At 41.0% G+C, this 20,446-nt stretch overlaps 1 protein-coding gene across 1 annotated transcript in view; it reads right to left on the reverse strand.

The window, feature by feature from the left end:
* The window catches only part of SEMA3E (semaphorin 3E), a 191,544-nt gene that overhangs the window by 43,195 nt on the left and 127,903 nt on the right, over positions 1-20,446 (reverse strand). The window contains exon 5 of the mRNA XM_067564003.1: positions 485-578. Within this exon, the coding sequence (XP_067420104.1) occupies positions 485-578 (94 nt within the window). The remainder of the gene's footprint in view (positions 1-484; positions 579-20,446) is intronic.

Here is a 20,446-nt window from a genome sequence, read left to right on the forward strand (position 1 = left end):
AATTGCAAACCTCCTACATTTTGCATCTTAAAAAAAGTTAGTTTGCATAACAACAAAAGCTTCAGTTATAAAACTATTAGGCCTAATAGCATTTCTCTAAGATTCCTGTTGTCAAAATTAAGTCTTTGAAGCTCGCATTGCAAACTGTCATTTTTGGATACATGGTTCATTTGTGTAAATATTTTGAGCTGAATACTTAATTTTGCTTTGAAGGAAAGGAAAAATGATGTTGCCATTAATATTAAGTGACAATCAATTATCTTTGTAGAATGGCACACATAATATAACATCTGCTCACTTGTCTGAGATACACTTGCTCGAATTAACACTGTCTGAAATGCAATATCAATGCAGGCACCACTATTAGAAGTCTGACATGCCGAAGGCTGTAAAGAAATATTGACAACACCTTGGAGAGCTGAAAAAAGAAACTCAGAAAGACAGTTTGACAGCACCTTGAAGATTGAGACATAAAGTTAATTACCAATTAAAGTTGAGATGAAGGAGGAGCTGGGGTCAAAAGGGCACCTGCCTCGTCCTCTCTCCAATTTGTTCAAGTCCAGTTGAAATAGATGATCCTTTAAAGAAAATCACAGAAAACAGTATAAATACTATATTAAAATAAAATAAATTAAAATATTAGCTTTAACTTATTTGATATCTCGGATCTGAAATGACATTTTGGTGTGGAGAAAATAAAGTTACCATTGTTCAACAATATATTTGTTGTAAGATTCTTTGGATTTCCACAAAACACCTTTGCATGCAGATTACACTACAACATTTACTGACAAATTCATGTACTAAAATCAGTGATTTATTTTTATGGGTGTAGTGAGGGAAAATTTCCCTACCTCCTCTAAAATTGTCTAAATATTCAACAACCATCTAGTCAAGAAATGGATTTGTTCTCTCTAGATACTTTATTTGTTAAATATGCCATCCTATCTTTTCTCTGTAGCTTTTGGATTTCTGTTTGTTTCTCTGTACTAGAAAGTTTTAGGAATGAAACTTTGATTAAAACATTCAGAGCACATGTGATTTATGTTGTAGACGTATTCCAAAATTAGTCTTGAAAGAAAGAAGATGGGCAGTCTAATTAAACATTCTCTGTTTAGGACTTAGCCAACACTCTTGCTCCTGCAATGCTGCCTCTTTTATCACATGTAAATATCAGAGGCAAAACAATTATCATTACAACAGTGAGCTCCTCTTTAGAGAAAAATTAGACAGTAATATAATCATCAGTTCTATTTATCAGGGTGTGACCTTTATTACAGAGTGAGCATCTTTACATTACCCTTGACACGCTATTTCTGGTGATTTTATTAAATTGAGTGAAATCTCTGATTATACATACTTACCAAACCAGGCATGTCTATCATATGTTAATATTCAAAATAATTGGATGGGTGTGGTGGTTTTTTTGCAGCTGAGTGTTTTTTGTATTTGAACAAATGGTAAAATGACATCTAGTTGTCCTCTGTCTATTTTGCTGGGTATGTGATTAATTGTAAATCTTTTAAAAAATTGATATATTATTAAACTTTTCCCCCACAAAAAAAGGGGGGGGGGGGAAGGAAGAAGACAATTAGATTGCCATAATATACATAGTACAATAATCAAGAATTTGTATTATAAACGTATACGATACTGAGTATTTCAGCAATGAGGGTTCTGTGTCACAAATTCACTCATCAACAGGATATTCAACTATATTATTTCTTTTAAGATACTGTACAAATTCAATCCCTCTGTTTGGTGAACTGATCTCGGTTTTAGGAAAGTGATACACATGTACGTCAATGTTTGGGTAGACAAAAAATCACAAAAAAGGGAGCTAAATAAGTAAAGATTTTCAAAAGAGACAGCAAGATAAAAGAACCAGAGGGGAGGGAACAAATTGGGAAAGGGGGAGTAGCAGAGGGGTAGAAGGGTATGGAGAGTGACATCTCGGTTCCCATCCACTAGAGATTAAGCAAGGGCTTACACAAAGTTAGACTAAACTTTTTCAAATTTGTCTAAGGCCCAACTTCTCCAAAATGTTACTTGCTCTATAGCTGCCAGCCGGCCAGGTCTCTCTGCCAAGCTCCTGTCCTTGAAAGTAGTCTGCTCTTCCATCAAAGCAATATAAGCCATTTGGCTACAAGCATTGCTCCACAGAACCAAGCTTTCCATGAACTGGAGAGTGTCCAAGATGTTGAGATATATCCAAACACACAGTTCTGGAAAGTAATGTCTAAAAACGTACCCATCATCATATTAATCCTCCTATCTACTTCTAGCCCAAAGGACTGGATCCTGGGACTGTCTGTTGGGAAAATCCATGCACTGCAACCTATGTGTGGGACCAATGTGAACTAAATATTATTTTCTGCAGGATCAGCCTTAATAATAGATCAGTAGAAGAGTTTTTTTAATGTATTGCACGGCATTTCTCCATTGGCTAGGGTTATACACAAATCGTTGTTCCAGGCCCAGCACAGATAATCTAAATTAGGGAGAGTCTCTTGGGCCAGGAACTCTTAAAAGGCTAAAGCTGTTCTGTTAAAGCTTTCTCCACAACAACAGCAACTCTGGAGTTCCTGGCAGTTCCAGTGCTTCCGGACTGAATATGTCCTTCAAAAGATGTTTAAGCTGCAGAAAACACCAGAGTGCTCAACCAGATAGGTTACATGGTTGTTGAACTGTTTGTAATGGCCAAAATTAATTATCTGAGGTCAATTGAGAGACCAAAAATTCCCCTTATCCAGCTATTTTCTCCACATTAATCATTTATTATCCATTTCCAACAGGAGTTGCCCCAGAAGAAACTATTTTAACCTTGAACATCACCCATCCAACTGTGTTTATTTAGATGCAGGAAAAAATAATTAGAAACCTGCCCATTCAAGGATACTTTAAAGTTGAGATTCACCCAATGACTAGCGCACCAGTTTGACCTCTGCTGAGGACACCCAAAATTGTGAGTCACTGTTACCCGTGCCTGCCTCAATAGGTGAGAGCTTTGCTGCTGTTAAGCTGTGTCAGCTCCCTGACACACCATCTTGTCTCCTTTGTCAGCAAACTTTTCAGGGCTCTACTAGTCTCAAATCTTGCCATGCTGGTAACAAACAGTGAATTTCCTAATTCCCCCCAGAGACATCTTTCTGCCATGTCCAGCCTTCTAACTGAACACACAGAAATTAAGTTCACTGCTGCTTTAAAGAGGCAATGTGCAGCAGCTTATTAACTTAACTGGTGCTGACAAAACCTCCACTTTAATCAAAGCCCTGGGGCAGTTTGTGTTAAAAGTAAAACAAGTGTATTAACAAATGACCTAGGTTTAAATGATACCAAGTATAAGGAATAAAGATAGAAATGGCTACAAAAAAAGAAAAAGTAAAAATATGCTTCTAAGACTGAAAATTAACAAAGTAGGGTCTTTTGTTCAAAGAAGTTTTCTTATTATAGACTTTTTTTCAGCATGGTTGGCTGGACCTTTAGTCAGGACCCAACACACAAGAGTTCAACATGCAGGACTTCTTTGACTCCTCAGGAGAAGGATAAATTAGGGTTTTTCCGCCTCTCTTTATAGTCCAGTAATTCTTTGAAATGTATTCTTTGAAAAGTAAGCCCAGACAAAGTTTCTCCATTCTTCTGGGATGCAGACACTATGATGTCTTCTCTCCCACTTGCTAGCTTGCTAGCTTTGTTTATCTTACATGTAAATGTACCTTTATTGTATCTGCCTGATGACCAGTCTAGTTAGAAAAGCAAATACACATTCCTTTGTCTAGGGCAGTCTGTGTTTGTGCATTGCTTGCGAAAGATGATTTAAGAACATAAATCTAGACCGTATTTATTATTTTTTGTACACACCCCATACTTCCAGCACGCAATATTTTTCAGGTCCAGTGTGTTATCAGTTTGTATATGATACCTTACATTAAACCTTTTAGAAACTAATTATGACAGCTGTGTTAGGTGTGATGAGTATGTCAGGCCTGACAAGAGTTGCTGAGACAGAGTAGTGAACCATCAATGGACCTCTGTGTCACACCTCCCCACCTGACACTGATGCAGTGGGATGAGCCTCTGGCTACTCTGCAGGGATTGGTTCAAAATCCCGCTGAACCCATAGACTAAGGGGCACCTTTCTTCCTCTTTAACATCCATACTTCACCAAGCAGTTGCTTCACACCCATCTGGGTCACCCCAGTCAGTAAAGGACTCTGTCACCCCCAAAAGTGTGAAACAAGATCTCTTATCCCCTGAATCTTCCCTGCTGCCCACACTTTGTCCTGCTCTCAGTGGAGTACTGGCCCACAGATATTTACCTAGCTGTACCAATGACTCAATGCACCCATCAGTTTTTTGGCCACAGAAAGGTCTAGCCGTGCCTCAGTTTCCCTAATCTCAGTGGTGTGGTGGACCATAGCTTTCCTAGCTGTGCCAGAGTCTAACCAATCCCAGCAGACCCTGGGTGTGTTTTACCTGTGCCACAGACACACTTAACACTGACTCATCTCTGGCAAGGGTTAATCCCCTCAACCAATTAGTCTGGCCAGGGCAGGTTGCCCAACCTGCTATGTTTATTTAAGTGTGGGAAAACTGCCCATTTATGGATACTTTCAAATGTAGATTCATCCAATGACTAGTAAAGCAGTGAAGTTGGATTCCTTCAAACAAACAACTGTATTTCAATATAACTACTGATGAATGCTTTGCCTTCTTTACTGGTATGTTTTAGTTAGATAAGAGACTGAACAAAAACCTATATACAATATAATTACCTCAATCCACATGCACACACCACTGATACTTGGAGGGAAGTTAAAGACTAGCCTTTCTGCTTTGAAACATGAGTGTGTATTGGTTCTTTCCTGATGCTGTTTTGAAACGACCTCTTGCTGCTGGATGTGATTTGAAGGTAATGGTAACTTGGCACCTCTTTAGTCCCCTCTCCTGTTGCCTGCTCTGTCACCAGTTTTGCAGAGTGTTGTTTTTCCAAACTCCAGTGACACTCTAGAGTGAAACTCTAATTATATTTTGCTGCTCTGTGCTTGTTCTTCCATTTTCTTGTGCATCTTCTTCCTTCCACACTTGTATATGCAAAAGCTATTTAGGTTGACATATATATGTGGAAGGTGGAGAGTGAGAACTCTGTTAGCTTACAGTAATGCTGCCAAACAATTTATAATATTGGTATTCCAGTGTTAACATAGAACAAGAGAGGGAAAGAGAGGAAGGAAGTGATGGAAAGAAAAGACAGATGGAGACTTTACCACCTCATCCCGTGGCTTGGGTTATTCTGTCCTGCTGCTGGTCAATTTTCAAGCCACAGGGTAATAGAATTCTTGTGGAAACCTCAATTTCATTCCATATTTCTTAAACATCACATATCAGTTTGGGTTAAAAAAAAAATTCAGGATGTTTTGGGTCGACAGTAGACAAGAACAATACAGACAATGAAATGAAGCAAAAAAATACTACTGAAAACCATGGAGAATGCACTAGAGAATCATTGCTGTCCAAAAATGTGATGCAAATGAAATTCTTCTTAAGAGAATGTGACCACTTGCTGCTACCTGTGTCCTAACCAGTTACTAAAAATAAAATACTAATGAAAAATACCACCCTCCCCCCGAGTTTCCTCACTGAAGCATTTTTCAGTAAATCAGTTAATTAAAAAACAAAGAACGTGAACAATTTTCAGAGAGGAAAGTGAAAAGTAATTAGAGTAAAAAATTGTGGGTTCAAAGATTTGCCATGTTCTCCTAATATTTGTGCTTCCTATTTACCTCTCATAATAATAATAATAAAAAAAAGGATATTCAATGAAATCAGAAGACAGCAAATTTAAATTTGATAAAAGAAACATTCTTCAGGAAGGTGAACAGAAAACAGGAGTGGAAACAGAGTTGAAGCAAATTAAAGTAAACATTTTACATCAACAGTTGCAGAAATATTGTTTACACTCTTACGCAGTACTACTGTTTGCTGCAATTGATGCCGTATTGTCCATATCTCCTGTTCTGCCATTATTTTGCACACAGAACTGCATCTTAAGCTAACATGGCCCTATTTACAAACCATAAACTGTCATTCTTGCTCAAATTTTACTTAAGTAAAACTCATTAAAAGTAATAGCTTCCGATCAACTTGGGACAGTGAAAACTGGCGGAGAAAAATCCTATAATGTGCAAGGAAATAATGTATGCCATGCTCTATAGTTAGGGATATGTGAAATTTTGTAAGTAAACCCAAACCACGTTACTGTTATGGGAGCATATTATAGACAGGAGCCACTCTAACTATAGATGAACAAGGTAGCTCACTAGGGCTGGAGGTTTTTGGGCAGCAGCCTAGAGTGGCAACTCAGCTTCATGACAGAAGGGTAGCTGGGCCAAATTTGAGTGGTGTTGCAAGCCAGCTGTCCAGGCCACAATGCTTCTCACTCAGATTTGGCCCCACTGCCCCTCCGTCATGACAGAGCAGTAGCCAGGCCAAATCTTTGGAGGGGGCAGCATTCTTTAGGGTGGCAGACTCTCTTGCCTGTAGAATTTGATAAAGACAAAACCAATGAAGTCCATAGAAATGAAATAGGGTCCTATAGAAATTATTCTTAAAACCTACAGAAATTAATAGAAAATTATCTCATTTTATATAATTTTTAAAACAGCTAATAGAAGCTAATAAAGAACAATATATCTGCTATAGAATTCCACGGGATTTAGGACTGGGTCCTGCAATGAGACCTAGGCAGACAGAACCCAGTGCCTCCACAAATATCACTGCAGAAATAAGGACATAATATTAGGACCTTGAACTTAAAAAAATCAGTGAGTGGTTTTAAGGGAGTACAGTGAAACCTGCATATGGTGAAGCTGTTTTTGCACACAGGAGAATTTAGCTCATTGGATTCTTACTCTGATCACAGCCAACCAATAAAAAAAACAAAACCCAACACCAAGATAACAAAATGATCCATTGAGCTATGATGACACAATCTGTAAATCAAAAGCCATCTCTTTTATGGTTCATGGAATGTGCAATGTACAGGTTTAACTGTAGTGAGAATGGTAGGCAGTATTTATATTGTCCTGTCATTATCTATGTTTTAACAGCTGGAATTTTTGGCTAAGCAATATGGTTTAAATTTACAAGCCATCACTATCAGTCAAGGTAGAGAAAAATTTGGATTTCAGTGCAATGTGGAGACATTTTTCAGTGGTCCTTACGAGTTTTGATAGAAAGCAGGACACGTACCTCATAAATGCTAGCAGATGCGCGAGTTCATCAGGAAAAGGGTCTGCAAAATGTAAACGATGATTTTTTCCAAGGCAGATTTTCCACCTCTGCCTTTTGGGACAGTACAACAAATACAGCATTTCCAACAGTGGAGGTTAGTCATTGAAGATGACTATGTGTCAGCTTCCACATGATGCCAATTTAATGAAATAAGGAGTGACAATAATAAATAATGTCAAGGGCTAACATTATAATTCTAGTCCTGCTTACTGTGTGTGTGACATTGGAATCCTTTGAGAATATCAGAAGAAAACTCACACACTACAGGATACTACGTAACGATTCAACTTTGTCATTTATTTTACAGGCACTTTCCAGTTAGCATAAAAGTCACGCAAGAACACAGATGTATGGGTGAAGTTACTAATATCTAAGCATAGCTTGAAATAAAAAAGAGCCCTAAGTTTTATGACTAGTCCTATGACTAAAGAAACCCAATGCACATCCAGCTATTATTAAAATAATCATTTTATTAAAAATATACTTAGTTTCCAGGACCTGCAGCCATTTTATCTTTAACTAACTTGTGGACGTGCCCCTGGAATCGGGGAGCAGCGTCCGGGTCTGGCTCCCTCTCTGGGTCCTCCTCAGAGGGGGACCAGCCCTCCCGGCTACCTCTCACTGGGAGCAGTCTTGCGCCTTTCTCAAGGCAAGCAGTCTATAGCCAGGCCCTCAGGCAGGGCTGGCGAGGCAAACAGTCGATAGCCAGGCCCTCGGGCAGGGCTGGCGAGGCAAACAGTCGATAGCCAGGCCCTCGGGCAGGGCTGGCGAGGCAAACAGTCGATAGCCAGGCCCTCGGGCAGGGCTGGCGAGGCAAACAGTCGATAGCCAGGCCCTCGGGCAGGGCTGGCGAGGCAAACAGTCGATAGCCAGGCCCTCGGGCAGGGCTGGCAGGTGAGCAAGCCGCTCTCTGGAACGGCGCGGCAAGGAAGGCTTCCTCACGGAGGATAGGGAAGGGGGGAGGGGGACGCAGGCCCGCCCGTCTCCACTGCGTCCCAGCCCAGGGCCCTGGCAGTGGCAACAGCGTTTGCCACTGGGTCAGCGGGGCTCCAGCCGCAACACGCCGCCCAGGTTGCCCCTGCCTCAGCCGCTAACGTGCGGCTATCCCTGGGCTTCTTCCTCCCCGAAACCCCCGGTACCTGCCTCCTCTGGGTCGCTGAGGTTCGGTAGACCTGCTAGGCCCTCCTCGTCCACGGGCGGCAGCTCAGGGAGCTCCATGGGCTCATCCTCGAAGGGTAGCTCCTCCAGGTCCTGCGGTCCCCAGGCCTCGGGCAGGGCCGGTAGGTCCTCGGGGTCCCAGGCTCGGCACTGCTCTGGCAGATACGCCTCCGGCTCCCAGGCCCCGGGTGTTTCCGGGGGGTTCTCCTCAGGCTCGTAGTCCTCGGGGAGCCCTGACGGGCCTTCTTCCGGCTCCCAGGCCGTGGGGGTCTCTGGTGGTCCCTCCAACTCCCAGGCTGTAGGGTACCTGGGGGAGGCCTTGGTCGATCCCCAGGCTGGGTTTAAGGCCGGCCACTCCCTCTCAGCCCGGCTCCCCGGCCCGGCCTTGGCTAGGAGCTCCAGAGGAGACGCGTCCTTCCCCCTCGGCCACCTCCCTCCAACTGAGCTCGCCGGCCTGGCTCTTAAAGGCCTAGCTCCACCACCCCTGCTTCCGGTTAGGTGGGGCCACTGGGGAATTTAAAGGCCTAGACCCACCCCCTTGCTTCCGGTCAGGTGTTTCCCTGGGGCAGGCCTCTGTCAGCCAGGGTGGGTCTGGCTCCCTCTCTGGGTCCTCCTCAGAGGGGGACCAGCCCTCCCGGCTACATAACTCAATGGGAATTAATAATGTTAAAGATTTAAAAATAAAGTAATGTTATTAATAATAATGTAAGAAAAGGAAAATCAGAACTATTAAAGTTGAAAGGCTACATTCAACTTGCAGAGTAGAGATTTGCTTTTTCGCTTGCTTTTGGTTCTAATTTGACAAAGAATTTGAGGTTGTGCTTAACTTAAAGCATGTGCTTAAGTCCATTCCTATTCAGCAAAGCACATTTTCAACTTTTAACACGTGCTTAATAAAGGGACTAGGCATAGATATCCCTATGAAAGTATATTTATGAGGCAAAATAATTTGATTTTCTTTAAGACGCCAAAAGTGTTTTCCATGTAAGGAAAAAATAGCAACCCCCCTCCCCCTTCACACCCCATAAACTGATATGTGTACTTCTTGCAGATACAGTAAAATGACACAACCCATATCTCACAGAAGTCAATGGAGAGACTCTGACTGATTCTACTGGGATTAGATTAGGCCTAAAATGAGTAACTTGATCTATTAATGGTAATTATCAATACATTTGGGGAGCAGTATTGTGAACTCCTGTATATACATGACCTGCAAAATGTTCATGAAAAGTAATGGGAAGGGGGTTGCCATTCCTTTGAACAAGAATTTGAACCATGAGACAGACTGGAAAGATATCCATTTTAGCACTTTTAGTTAAAATAAATGTATAAATATGTATCGAACAGTACAGCTGAAGTCACTTCATGAGTTACTAACTTGCAGGGGAATTATGCCTCTATTTTAAAAAGCATTCAAGGTAATTTGGTTTGCAGTCCAGTAATCCCTCCTGGGGGAAAGTTATACTTTGATGCCACCATGACTGTAGGTAGAAATCTGTAGCTATGGTTCTTGGCATTTGCTGAACCATTTCACATTCAATCTGACATATTGGGCAAAGTTCACTTGTAGCATGAGTGGTCACAACATTATATTGACTTTAATTAGCGAATGAAATCATATACAAGGGATGATTTGGTCCATTGACTTTCTTATGTCAGTGTTTACATATCCGAGGAAATATTTAAATGGCAGTGTGAAAAACATTTAATCGTTTTCAGCTGCAAAATCAATCAAAGGGCAAAAATGTGAACCAGGAATGCTGAGGTCAGAGATATTCATATATTTTGTGAAAAAAGCCTGCAGAAACTTTTTGAGGGAACAAGCAATGGATGGGATGCTGATGAGTCTGACTCACACTGTTCAAGCAGACTTGATTTTTTTCTGTACAAGCAACTTAATAAAGCATGGGAAATCACATTCTATGATGGCATGTAGAAATCAGCAAGTATCTTCTACCTAGCCCCTCAAATGACTGACACGCCACTTCTTCCTCTCATTGTGCACAGACATTTATATATGACCTGATCCAAAGCTCATTGAAGTCAATGAGAAGACCTTCATTAGGCGTTGGATCAAAATCACAAAGTACATGACCCTTGGCCTTATCTTCATGGACCTCAAATATTGTCGGTATCGAGCGAGTGCACTAAAAATAACCGTGTGGCTGCTGTGGCACTGCAGTTCAGGCTACCCACTTAAGCATGTAGCCAGGGAGCCAGGCAGGTTTGTATTTGGGAGATCAGCTCGAGCACCTGCCTGCATCACCGCAGCCATTTCTCTCTGCACACACTGGGAAGCAAGCTCCTAGCTGGAGTTCAGAGAGATCCCTTAAATTCTCTTTTTGGCCTTAGTTATCTTTAATGTTTGTACTGACCGAAGCAAGGTCTTGCAAAAATCCCTTGATTCATGGCATGAGGTGTGCACCCGTTCACCTTGCACTGAAGTCAGTAGTAATCCTTCCAATGCAATGGAAGTTGTATTGGGCCCACTATGCAAGACACAGCATTTTACAGCGGATCAGCAAGTGGTTCCACATGTTGAATTTCTTTTCTTCTACAATTTATCTTTTTTAAAGAAAACCAAGATAAGACATTAGAAAACTGTGTCAGAAGACACTAAAGTTGCAAAGATAAGCACTCACAAATCAGGAAATGTCAAATGCCCTCTGGTAAGTATGCACTAATATACTGTCTTAATAACATGATCATATGCTGTTATTTCCACAAGCCCTCTGCATTTCTCATTTAACACAAAGGTTGGAGATCGTACAGTGAATGAAAGGTTCATTTACTGAACAGTGAAGATAAATATAATGGGTGAAATCTCTATATATATTTACAATTTATATGACATTTAAATTAATATTTTAATACATTAACATGTAATTAATATATTTAAAATAATTTTAGAGCAGTTTCCATGGAGATAAGGTGTGGAAAGACAGCCATTATACAGTTTAATAGTTGATATAGAGAGCAGGTATGTCTATGTGTAATTGGATGCATATGTATATAATACTGGTATGAGATGACAATTGAACCTTCAAGAGGCTAGCATGTTACAAAAACAGTGCAACTTACAACACCATGGAACTTCTGTTGGCATATATTATTTATACTTCATCAAAAACAGCAACTAGAAAGACCTTTTCATTGTTGCAAATAGATATTTTTTCCTGATGTCAAAAGTTAAAAGCAGGAGGGATCCAAAGAAAACTGGTGACCACAACAGACAACTGTAGTGTGTTTTTGATGGAATCCATCTCCTCTGTGTTTCTTTTTGTTTAAACCCTGAGACTACAACAAAGTTGTGAGTGCAAATTGCCTGCATCCACATGCCACGTTGATCCCTATACCTTCTTGCAAATATGCAGCTTTTATATTGGCAACATGTTTTTTCCTTGCTTTTTTTTAGCCCTGCATCCTAATATATATAGATTTTAAATACACTATGCAGAGGCTACTTTTGGGATGGGTGTATTAAACAAATTCCCACATTTTCTAAAAAAAACCTGAAAAATCAGAGCATGTCTGTATATCAGCATAACACGTAGTCAGTGTTTTAATTCAAATACAAGACCCTGAAATAACCCTAAACTCTTTCTTAAGCTGTGCATTCCACCTCATCAAGAAGGCATGTGGGGAAAGAGATATATTGTGTTGGCTGTATGGAGAAAGAGGTTTTAAACTTTACGTAGCGGAACTGAAAGCTGACAACACACAGGATCTGGCCTGAAAAGACACTTCAGCAATGTGCAGAACAATTTAGGACACAGGTTAATCAATATCCATATATACAACTATTATATTATGTCCTAAAGTATTAAATAGATATCCTTTTTTTAACATATTCTTATAAACAAATGACTAAATCTATACAGCAGGCTAGAATATTAAAATACCTTTTCAGACACTGTCAATGCCTCTAATTAGGAAACCAACCAAACAAACCATTTAAGAGGCTGAAACCAAGAGACAAGGAGCTAATGCTAAAGACAAAAAGGGAGTTCATACAGAGGGCACTTAGGTCCTGATCCTGCAGCACTTAAGCAGGTGCATAATTTCATTCATTTGAACACTCACTCCCACTGAAGACTACAGAATTACTACTCACTTGAGCAAAATGATAATCCAATATGTAGCAAGCTATGCAGGCAGTCAGACAGTACAGTGTTCAGCAACCTTATATACACTTAGATACATGGAAAACCTAAATAGTCTTAGTAGCAGAAGTTTTCTAGTTTCAAAGTGTATTATCCGCTTATTGCGGGGGGGGGGGGGGGGGAGGGGGGAGGGAGGAGAGGAATTGAGGAATATCCACCTTGCCCAGGTGTCAATGGAACAGTAAGATCTGAAATTCAAAATTATTTTTACTGTCACCCAATCAGATAACAATGTGAATTCCCCATCTAAATTATGTCAAGAAACTTCCATTTGAGTAATATTCTCTGCAGACCTCCAGTCAGTAACAAAGAACCTCTGGATATGATGAGGTCACAGGCCTATAGCTCTTCAAGCCATCTGCCTAGGTAACCCATTCCAGTGCTTCACCACCCTCCTAGTGAAAAAGGTTTTCCTAATATCCAACCTAGACCTGCCCCACTGAAACTTGGCTCGTTATTCTGTCATCTGCCACTATTGAGAACAGCCTAGCTCCATCCTCCCTGGAAACCCCCTTCAGGTAGTTGAAGACTGCTATCAAATTCCACCCTTCTCTTGTGCAAACTAAACAAGCCCAGTTCCCTCAGCCTCTCCTCATAAGTCATGTGCTCCAGCCCCCTAAACATTGCCCTCCATTGGACTCCCTCCAATTTGTCCATATCCATTCTGTAGTGGAGGGGCCCCATAACTGGACACAAAACTGCAAATGTGGTCTCACCAGTGCCGAATAGATGGGAATAATCACTCCATTGATCTGCTGACAATGCTCCTACAAATGCAGCCCAATATGCCATTAGCCTTCTTGGCAACAAGGCCACACTGTTGAGTTATATCCAGCTTCTTGTCCACTGCAAAACTGCTGCCTAGTCAGTCAGTCCCCAGTCTTTAGCAGTGCATGGAATTCTTCCGTCCTACATGCAGGACTCTGCACTTGTCCTTGTTGAACCTCATCAGATTTATTTTGGCCCAATCTTCCAATTTGTCTATGTCACTCTGTGTCCTATCCCTACCCTGCAGCATATCTACCACCCCTCGCAGCTTAGTGTCATCTGCAAACTTGCTGAGGGTAAAATCCATTTCATCATCCGGATCATTAATGAAGATGTTGAACAAAACAAGCACCAGGACAAACCTCTGGGGAACTCTGCTTGATACCAGCTGCCAACTAGACATCGAGCCATTTATCACTACCCATTGAGTCTGACGATCTAGCCAGCTTTCTAACCACCCTTCATTCATCCAACCCATACTTCTGTAACTTGCTGGCAAGAATACTGTGGGAGACAGTATCTAAAGTTTGCTAAAGTCAAGGTAAATCAGGACTACTGCTTTCCTCACATTCACAACACCAGTCATCTCATCAGAAAAGGCAATCAGGTTGGTCAGGCATGACTTGCCCTTAGTGAATATATGCTGACTGTTCCTGATCACGTTCCTTTCCTCCAAGTGCTTCAAAATGGATTCCTTGAAGACCTGCTCTATGATTTTTCCGAGGGGCTGAGGTGAAGCTGACAAGTCTGAAGTTCCCCAGCTCTTCCTTCTTCCCTTTTTTAAAGACGGGCACTATATTTGCCTTTTTCCAATCATCCGGTACCTCCCCCAATCACCACAAGTTTTTCAAAGATAATGGTAACAACAGCCAACTCCCTCAGGACCCTCGGATGTACTGCATCCAGCCCCATGTAACTTCATGGTTACTTAATAAGAGCATTCCTTATAAATCATGGCTTTCAATAGAAAATACCCAAAGAAATATTAGCTCTAAATATATCATGTTTCAAAAGAACTAAATGCTGGCCAAACTCTATTCCCACTGAAATCAATGAGAGATTTATCATGGGCTTCAGTGGCAGCAAAGTTGGCCCAGTGCTGAGCACTTTGGAAAATCCTATTTTACATGTTCACCCAACTTTATTTGCTCAGAGCAGAGATAGATTCAGAATAAGAAGTAAAGTTAACATAAAGAGAGCTGAGATTATTTCTTCTAACCTGAGCCTGCATGATGAAGATTACTTTTGAGGTAGAATCTGTTTCTGAGATCTGTTTTCAATCCTCTTTGCTATTCAGTGGCACAGTGAAAAGATCAAGAATGCTCCAGGATGAGAGTGCATTAAATATTATAGCCATGAAATCCTCCTTGAAAACTCAGGCGTAATTTTCAGGTCTATTCATTTTATTCTATATTTAAATTGTGAAAATATATTGGGCTCTAATGTAAAAACATTTAAAATCTGGAGTTGAGTCAGGCTGCTGGCTGGATTTGCTAAAGGATTAGAAAATTGTGACTTCTGCCAAAATGTGTGACCTAAAGTAGCTGGAAAAAGATTTAATACATGTGGAAAATTATGGCAATAGTAACAATTATTCACAGAGCGAGCACAGACATCATCTGAGGATTTCAACCTCTTCATTAAGCAGAGGTGGCTCCAGGCCAGACTTCTAGGTGGGTCACTGGTGTGGCCATAGATGTACATACCCTCCAGAGGGAGAAATGATGTGGAGGGCCCCTAGTAATGGAAATTGTGCACTTAAAGAGCACAAATGTGATGGCTGCCATTTTGGCCAGTACAGGAGACCGCCAGAGCTAAAAGGTGAATCAGGACTTGAGGGGGATACTAAATACCACAGTAAGCAGTGGATATACAAGGAGGGGAAGAAATTGAATAGGAAGTGCTTCCTGCATCATGGAGCAAGACCCTGAGTAGCAGTCACACACAGGTGGCTCTTGGAAGTGAGGAAGTCTGGAGAAGGATGCGGAGTGGATCTAATGCCATGTAGATCCTCCAGTAATTTTCCCTTTGAGAAATTTGAGATATGTGATGGCTTCAGAAACTACTTCACTCCACTCATTAAGCTGGAGGGCTTAAGTCTCTTTGGAGTGCTCTGCCGTAACATAGAAAATAATGAACAGCAAAGGAAATATAGGAATACAAAATCTGAATCCATAAAAAGAGTAATGGAATCAGGTGAATGGAGAGAGGTCAATCAAAGGAGATCAATAACCGGGACATGATTTCCATAGGTATTATTAGAAATAAGTTCTAAGGTTGAACTTCACCAGATGCAGAGGTCCAGCACAACACCCTATTGTACCACTTAAACCCTGTTTTTTAGAGCTTTGTGGAACTTAAGGTATAGGGATTGGGCTGGTTCCTCTACCTAAGAGTGAATGTCAATCTAACTCAATGGTTCTCAACCAAGGGTACACAACTCTGGGGGTACACAGAGGTCTTCCCGGGGATACATCAACTCATCTATATATTTGTCTAGTTTTACAACAGGCTACATAAAAAGCACTATCAAAGTCAGAACAAACTAAAATATCATACAGAAAATTACTTGTTTATACTGCTCTATATACTATACACTGAAATGTAAGTACAATATTTATATTCCAATAGATTTATTTTATAATTATATGGTAACAATGAGAAAGCAAGCAATTTTTCAGTAATAATGTGCTGTGACACTTTTGTATTTTTATGTCTGATCTTGTAAGCAAGTAGTTTTTAAATGAGGTGAAACTTGGGGGTCACAAGAAAAATCGTACTTCTGAAAGGGGCACAGTAGTCTGGAAAGGTCGAGAGTCACTGAGTGACCAAGATCAAACTTCACTGTGATATGATCCATTCTTGTTTCCACTGAAGTCAATGGCAAAACTCCCAGGATGAGGCCCTCCAATAACACGAACCATTTCAACCAAACAAAATGCCATTTTAAGTGACAGGGAGGCACAGAAAGACAACCTCAGAGCCCTTTCATGCTTATTCTTATTACTAGGGCTGTGTCTGAAGCAGGTGTGGTATATTTGGAAAAAGGTAACAAACGAGGAGGTAGGGTTGGGGGAGGGCAGAGGTGTCTGTCAAATGAAAACAGTAATTTTCCAGGTGCACACAGGGTTAAAATAGTTCTAGTCAATCTTTCGAACCAGTGGCTGCTGAATGGATATGAACAGAATGAGGTGTTTACACACCTGAAGACTGATAACTTCTGTGGGGAAAAAGAGACCACTTTATAAAATTGCAAAAAGACTACCTAAAGTGTCTGGTGCTTCAATCCTCATAGTTTTAATTATTACAGATGAGATTCTGCCATTCTTACGTAGTAACTTTACTCCACCAGACGTCCCACTGACTTCAGTGGAAGTCCTCTCAGAGAAAGGCACTATTCATGCTAAATAATGGTTGCAGAATCCAACCATACATATGATGAAACCTGTACGTTAAAAAGTGTTTTACTTATCTCCATCAAATTACAACACAGGTGGAATCTTCTTTACTCTTTGTGATAATGGCATTGTTTCTCTGTATTGATTTGTCCTCTTTAATCATGTAAAGGGCAAACCTAATGTGATGGAAAATTCAGTATATATGGCCTATCAATTCATACTCCACACCTAAACAGCTTGCTTAACTTTAAACTTAAAACATGGCCACATTTAAGCAATGTACAGTGATGATGCTTACCTGGCATCACTTTACATACATGAACTCATGACATCATGTTAAAGCATCCATAAGTTTAATGACTAGGTTCACAAGAACTATAGATGGGAAAGACTGAAGAAAATAAATAATTTCATAGTATTTAGTGCTGCAGATTTGATTCCATAACTGAATTTGCTTAATAAACACTGGGAGCCTTAATTGATGGATTTCTGATTGGCTGGCTCCTTATCCAGGCAATGAGAGACACTGTGTCTCTGAACAAATATTTTGAGGGTAAGAATTTGTCACACATTCTATCTAGTGAAAGGCTGACCACCGCCCACTTCTGTTTGATCAGTGAAACCAGATGTTCCAGCTCCTTAATCCCCTGAATGTTGAGAGTGGAGATGAAGTAATAGGAAAAAGGTACAGAGAAGAAATAACTGAGCAGAGCTATGTTTGTTTTAATTGCAAAATGATATGTCAGAAATAATATCTTAGAATAATAAAAATAAATATTAAAAAAAAATTAAACAAATAAATCTAGTTGAAAAGATGATGGCAACAATGTCAAATACCGATCAGGAAGGCAAAGACAATGCATTTAACATTAAAACTGAGATATGTTTTAAACATGCTTTCACAGCTCATCCATCAGTTTAGTTCAGTTCGGTCAAGTGGGAATAGGTGAACTCGTTTTGCCTAATTCTGAAACCATGCTAACAATGTTGTCTCAAAAGCACAATGCATGGTTGAATGTTCCTGTGTCCGTGCTCCACTTAGGAGAAAATGTGAAAAAAGGAAAAAGAGAGGAGAGAGAAAGACATCCAGTGAAAATGTGAGGTGAAATATGGAGCAAGAAGTGGGCAAATGCAAACTGAGAGAGATTCCTGCTTGGCTTCACTGACCCTTTCCCCTCCCAAACTTGTTGCTTATGTAAGGCTCATTCCTTTCCAACAGGCCTCAAAGATTCTTAAGTTGGAGTGGTTCTTCCTCGTCTAGAACTCTGACCCTGAGAGTCACTCACGGCTAATTGTGGAGACGCCCAAGAACCATAGTTCATACCTTGGAAAGGAGGACTTAGCCTTTCAGCCCTCTGAGGTAGATACATGCAGTTCTATGCAGTTTACTGAGTGGGAGCTCTTTTGCGGGAGGCATTTAAAATTGAGGTTCTGTCTGCTCAGTATTGACATTAAAGGTTTTTCTTACAGAAAGTGTCACAAAGGGTTTAACCCATTGTCCTTGACCACAATTTCCATTTTCCCTACATCCTATGCTGCCCAGTTGTTTACCTGGATGATACTCTCTGCTTCAGATATTGACTTCATCTTATTGTTGCTGTATGTATATGATTAGTAAAACGCCTGAGAGTAAGATTAGATTCGGATTGTTTTCCCTTCTGTGTTTCTCATGCTGGTCGTCATATGGTGCTCAGTAATTTATTACATCAATATATGGCATTGGACACATATAAAATAAAATTGAGTACATATATTTGACAAAGAACAATTGGTAGGGACTCCCATCTGGGCACATCAATGCTGCTTCTTCAGTAAACCGGTAGAGATGCTGTGGAACAGTGCAAGATCTCTTCCGTGCTCTCCACATTTGCTGGTCCAGTGATTAGACTACTCGTCAGGACCAAAACTAATTGTTTCACTTTCCCATAACCAAATTATCAGGTAATTCCCTAATCAAATTATCAGCTCATCCCAATGAGCCTAAAATATTGTGCAGAGATATACGGAATGATTGTTTGCCCACGGGTGATAATGCTGTTTTTGTCTTATAATTTTTCTGTGCAAGTCCATTCAAGAGTGTAGTGATTGTCTACTTCACCCACAGAATTGTGAAGGAGGCATTTTGTGCACTGGATGAGTTGCACCACATGTTGTGATAGGCATGTTAGGACCCAAGGATCTTGAAAGGTGTGTTGTGAAGGGTGTTGATCATTGCAGCAGTGGAGATATGTCTGCAGATTTTGCATCTGTTGTTTTGTCAGGTTCTGGTGTCATTTTGAGTTGGGGTGTCTTGGTCTGTGGGGAGCTTACTTCTGATGATGGGCTTGGAGAGTTTGGCAGATTATTTGAAGACAGAAGACAGATTTTGGGAAAGATTTTTTTAGAATGTGGTGCTCATCGAGTATGGGTTGTAATTGTTTAATGCAGTGATTCGCAATCCATGGCCCATGGGCCAAAAGTGGCTCCCAGGGTCTTTCACAGTAGGCTGTGGCTCCCCTCCCTCTGGCTGCAGAAGGGAGCCACTGCCTAAGTACCCAAGTGGAGTGCGTTTCCGGTGAAGGATCTTTGTTGCAGCCAAGGGAACGGGAGATCAGAGCTCCCCTGCCCCTGACTGTAGCAGGGCACACAACAAAATGCTCCACCTGGGTCCCTGCTGGAGACAGAGGGAGGGGAGCACTGATCTCCTATACCCCTGGCTGCAGAAGGTAGCCACTGCCTAGGGACCCCGGTGGAGTACATGGTTTCCCTGCTGCAGCCACTGGGATGGGAGATGCTCCTAGCTGAACTCCTTTCCTCTGGCCACAGTAGGAGGAGGGGGAGAAGGTAGAGCTGCTGGCGGAGACTGTTGGCCCTTCAGGGTTGTAAAAATTATATTTGTGGCCCTTCAGCCAAAAAGGTTGGGAACCACTGGTTTAATGAAACCCTGCATGGGTTCCAGTGCAGAGTGGTAGGTAACAACTAGGGGTGTACAGTTGGAGGTTTTTTAGTTCCACATTGAAGCAGATTCTGTAGGGGTGTTTGGGTGGCCTATTCCATGATACAATCTCTGGTGGAGTGTCCTTATTTGATGAAGGCAGTTTAAAGTATGTTAAAGTGTGTATTCCGGACTTTCTCCTCAGATCATATTCTGTGGTATGTGAGTGCCTGGCTGCAGATAAAAGCTTTCTTGGTTACTGGATCTGTGAAAGTAGATGTAGTAATCCGTGAGTTTCTTATAGATAGTTGTCTGTAGGGTACCATTGCTGAAGCTGATCATAGTGTCCAGGAAGTTGATCCTGGTACGGGAGTGTTCTAAAGCGAGTTTTATGGATGGGCGGTGGTTGTTGAAGTTGTGGTGGAAATCTATGAAGCAGTTTAGGTCATCTGACCACAAATATGAAATTATAATTGATGGATGTCAAGTATATCATTAGTTTTGTGGTGCATTTGTCCAGAAATTCTTCCTCAAGGTGACCCATGAAAAGGGTGGAATATTGGAGAGCCATCCTAATATCCATAATTGTTCCCATTTGAACAGTGTTTGTTGTTGAATGTAAAATTGTTATGGGTGAGGAGGAAATTGATGAATTTGGCAATGTGTTTGGGGTGTATATCTGAGTGTTCTCCATTGTTTTGTAGATATCTGAGGTAGACAGTGATGCCATCATTGTAAGGGATGCTGGT

Source organism: Emydura macquarii, unplaced genomic scaffold, assembly GCF_026122565.2.
Source record: "Emydura macquarii macquarii isolate MOO-44397 ecotype Brisbane River unplaced genomic scaffold, CSIRO-AGI_Emac_v2 contig_2636, whole genome shotgun sequence".
Classification (NCBI taxonomy): domain Eukaryota; kingdom Metazoa; phylum Chordata; order Testudines; family Chelidae; genus Emydura; species Emydura macquarii.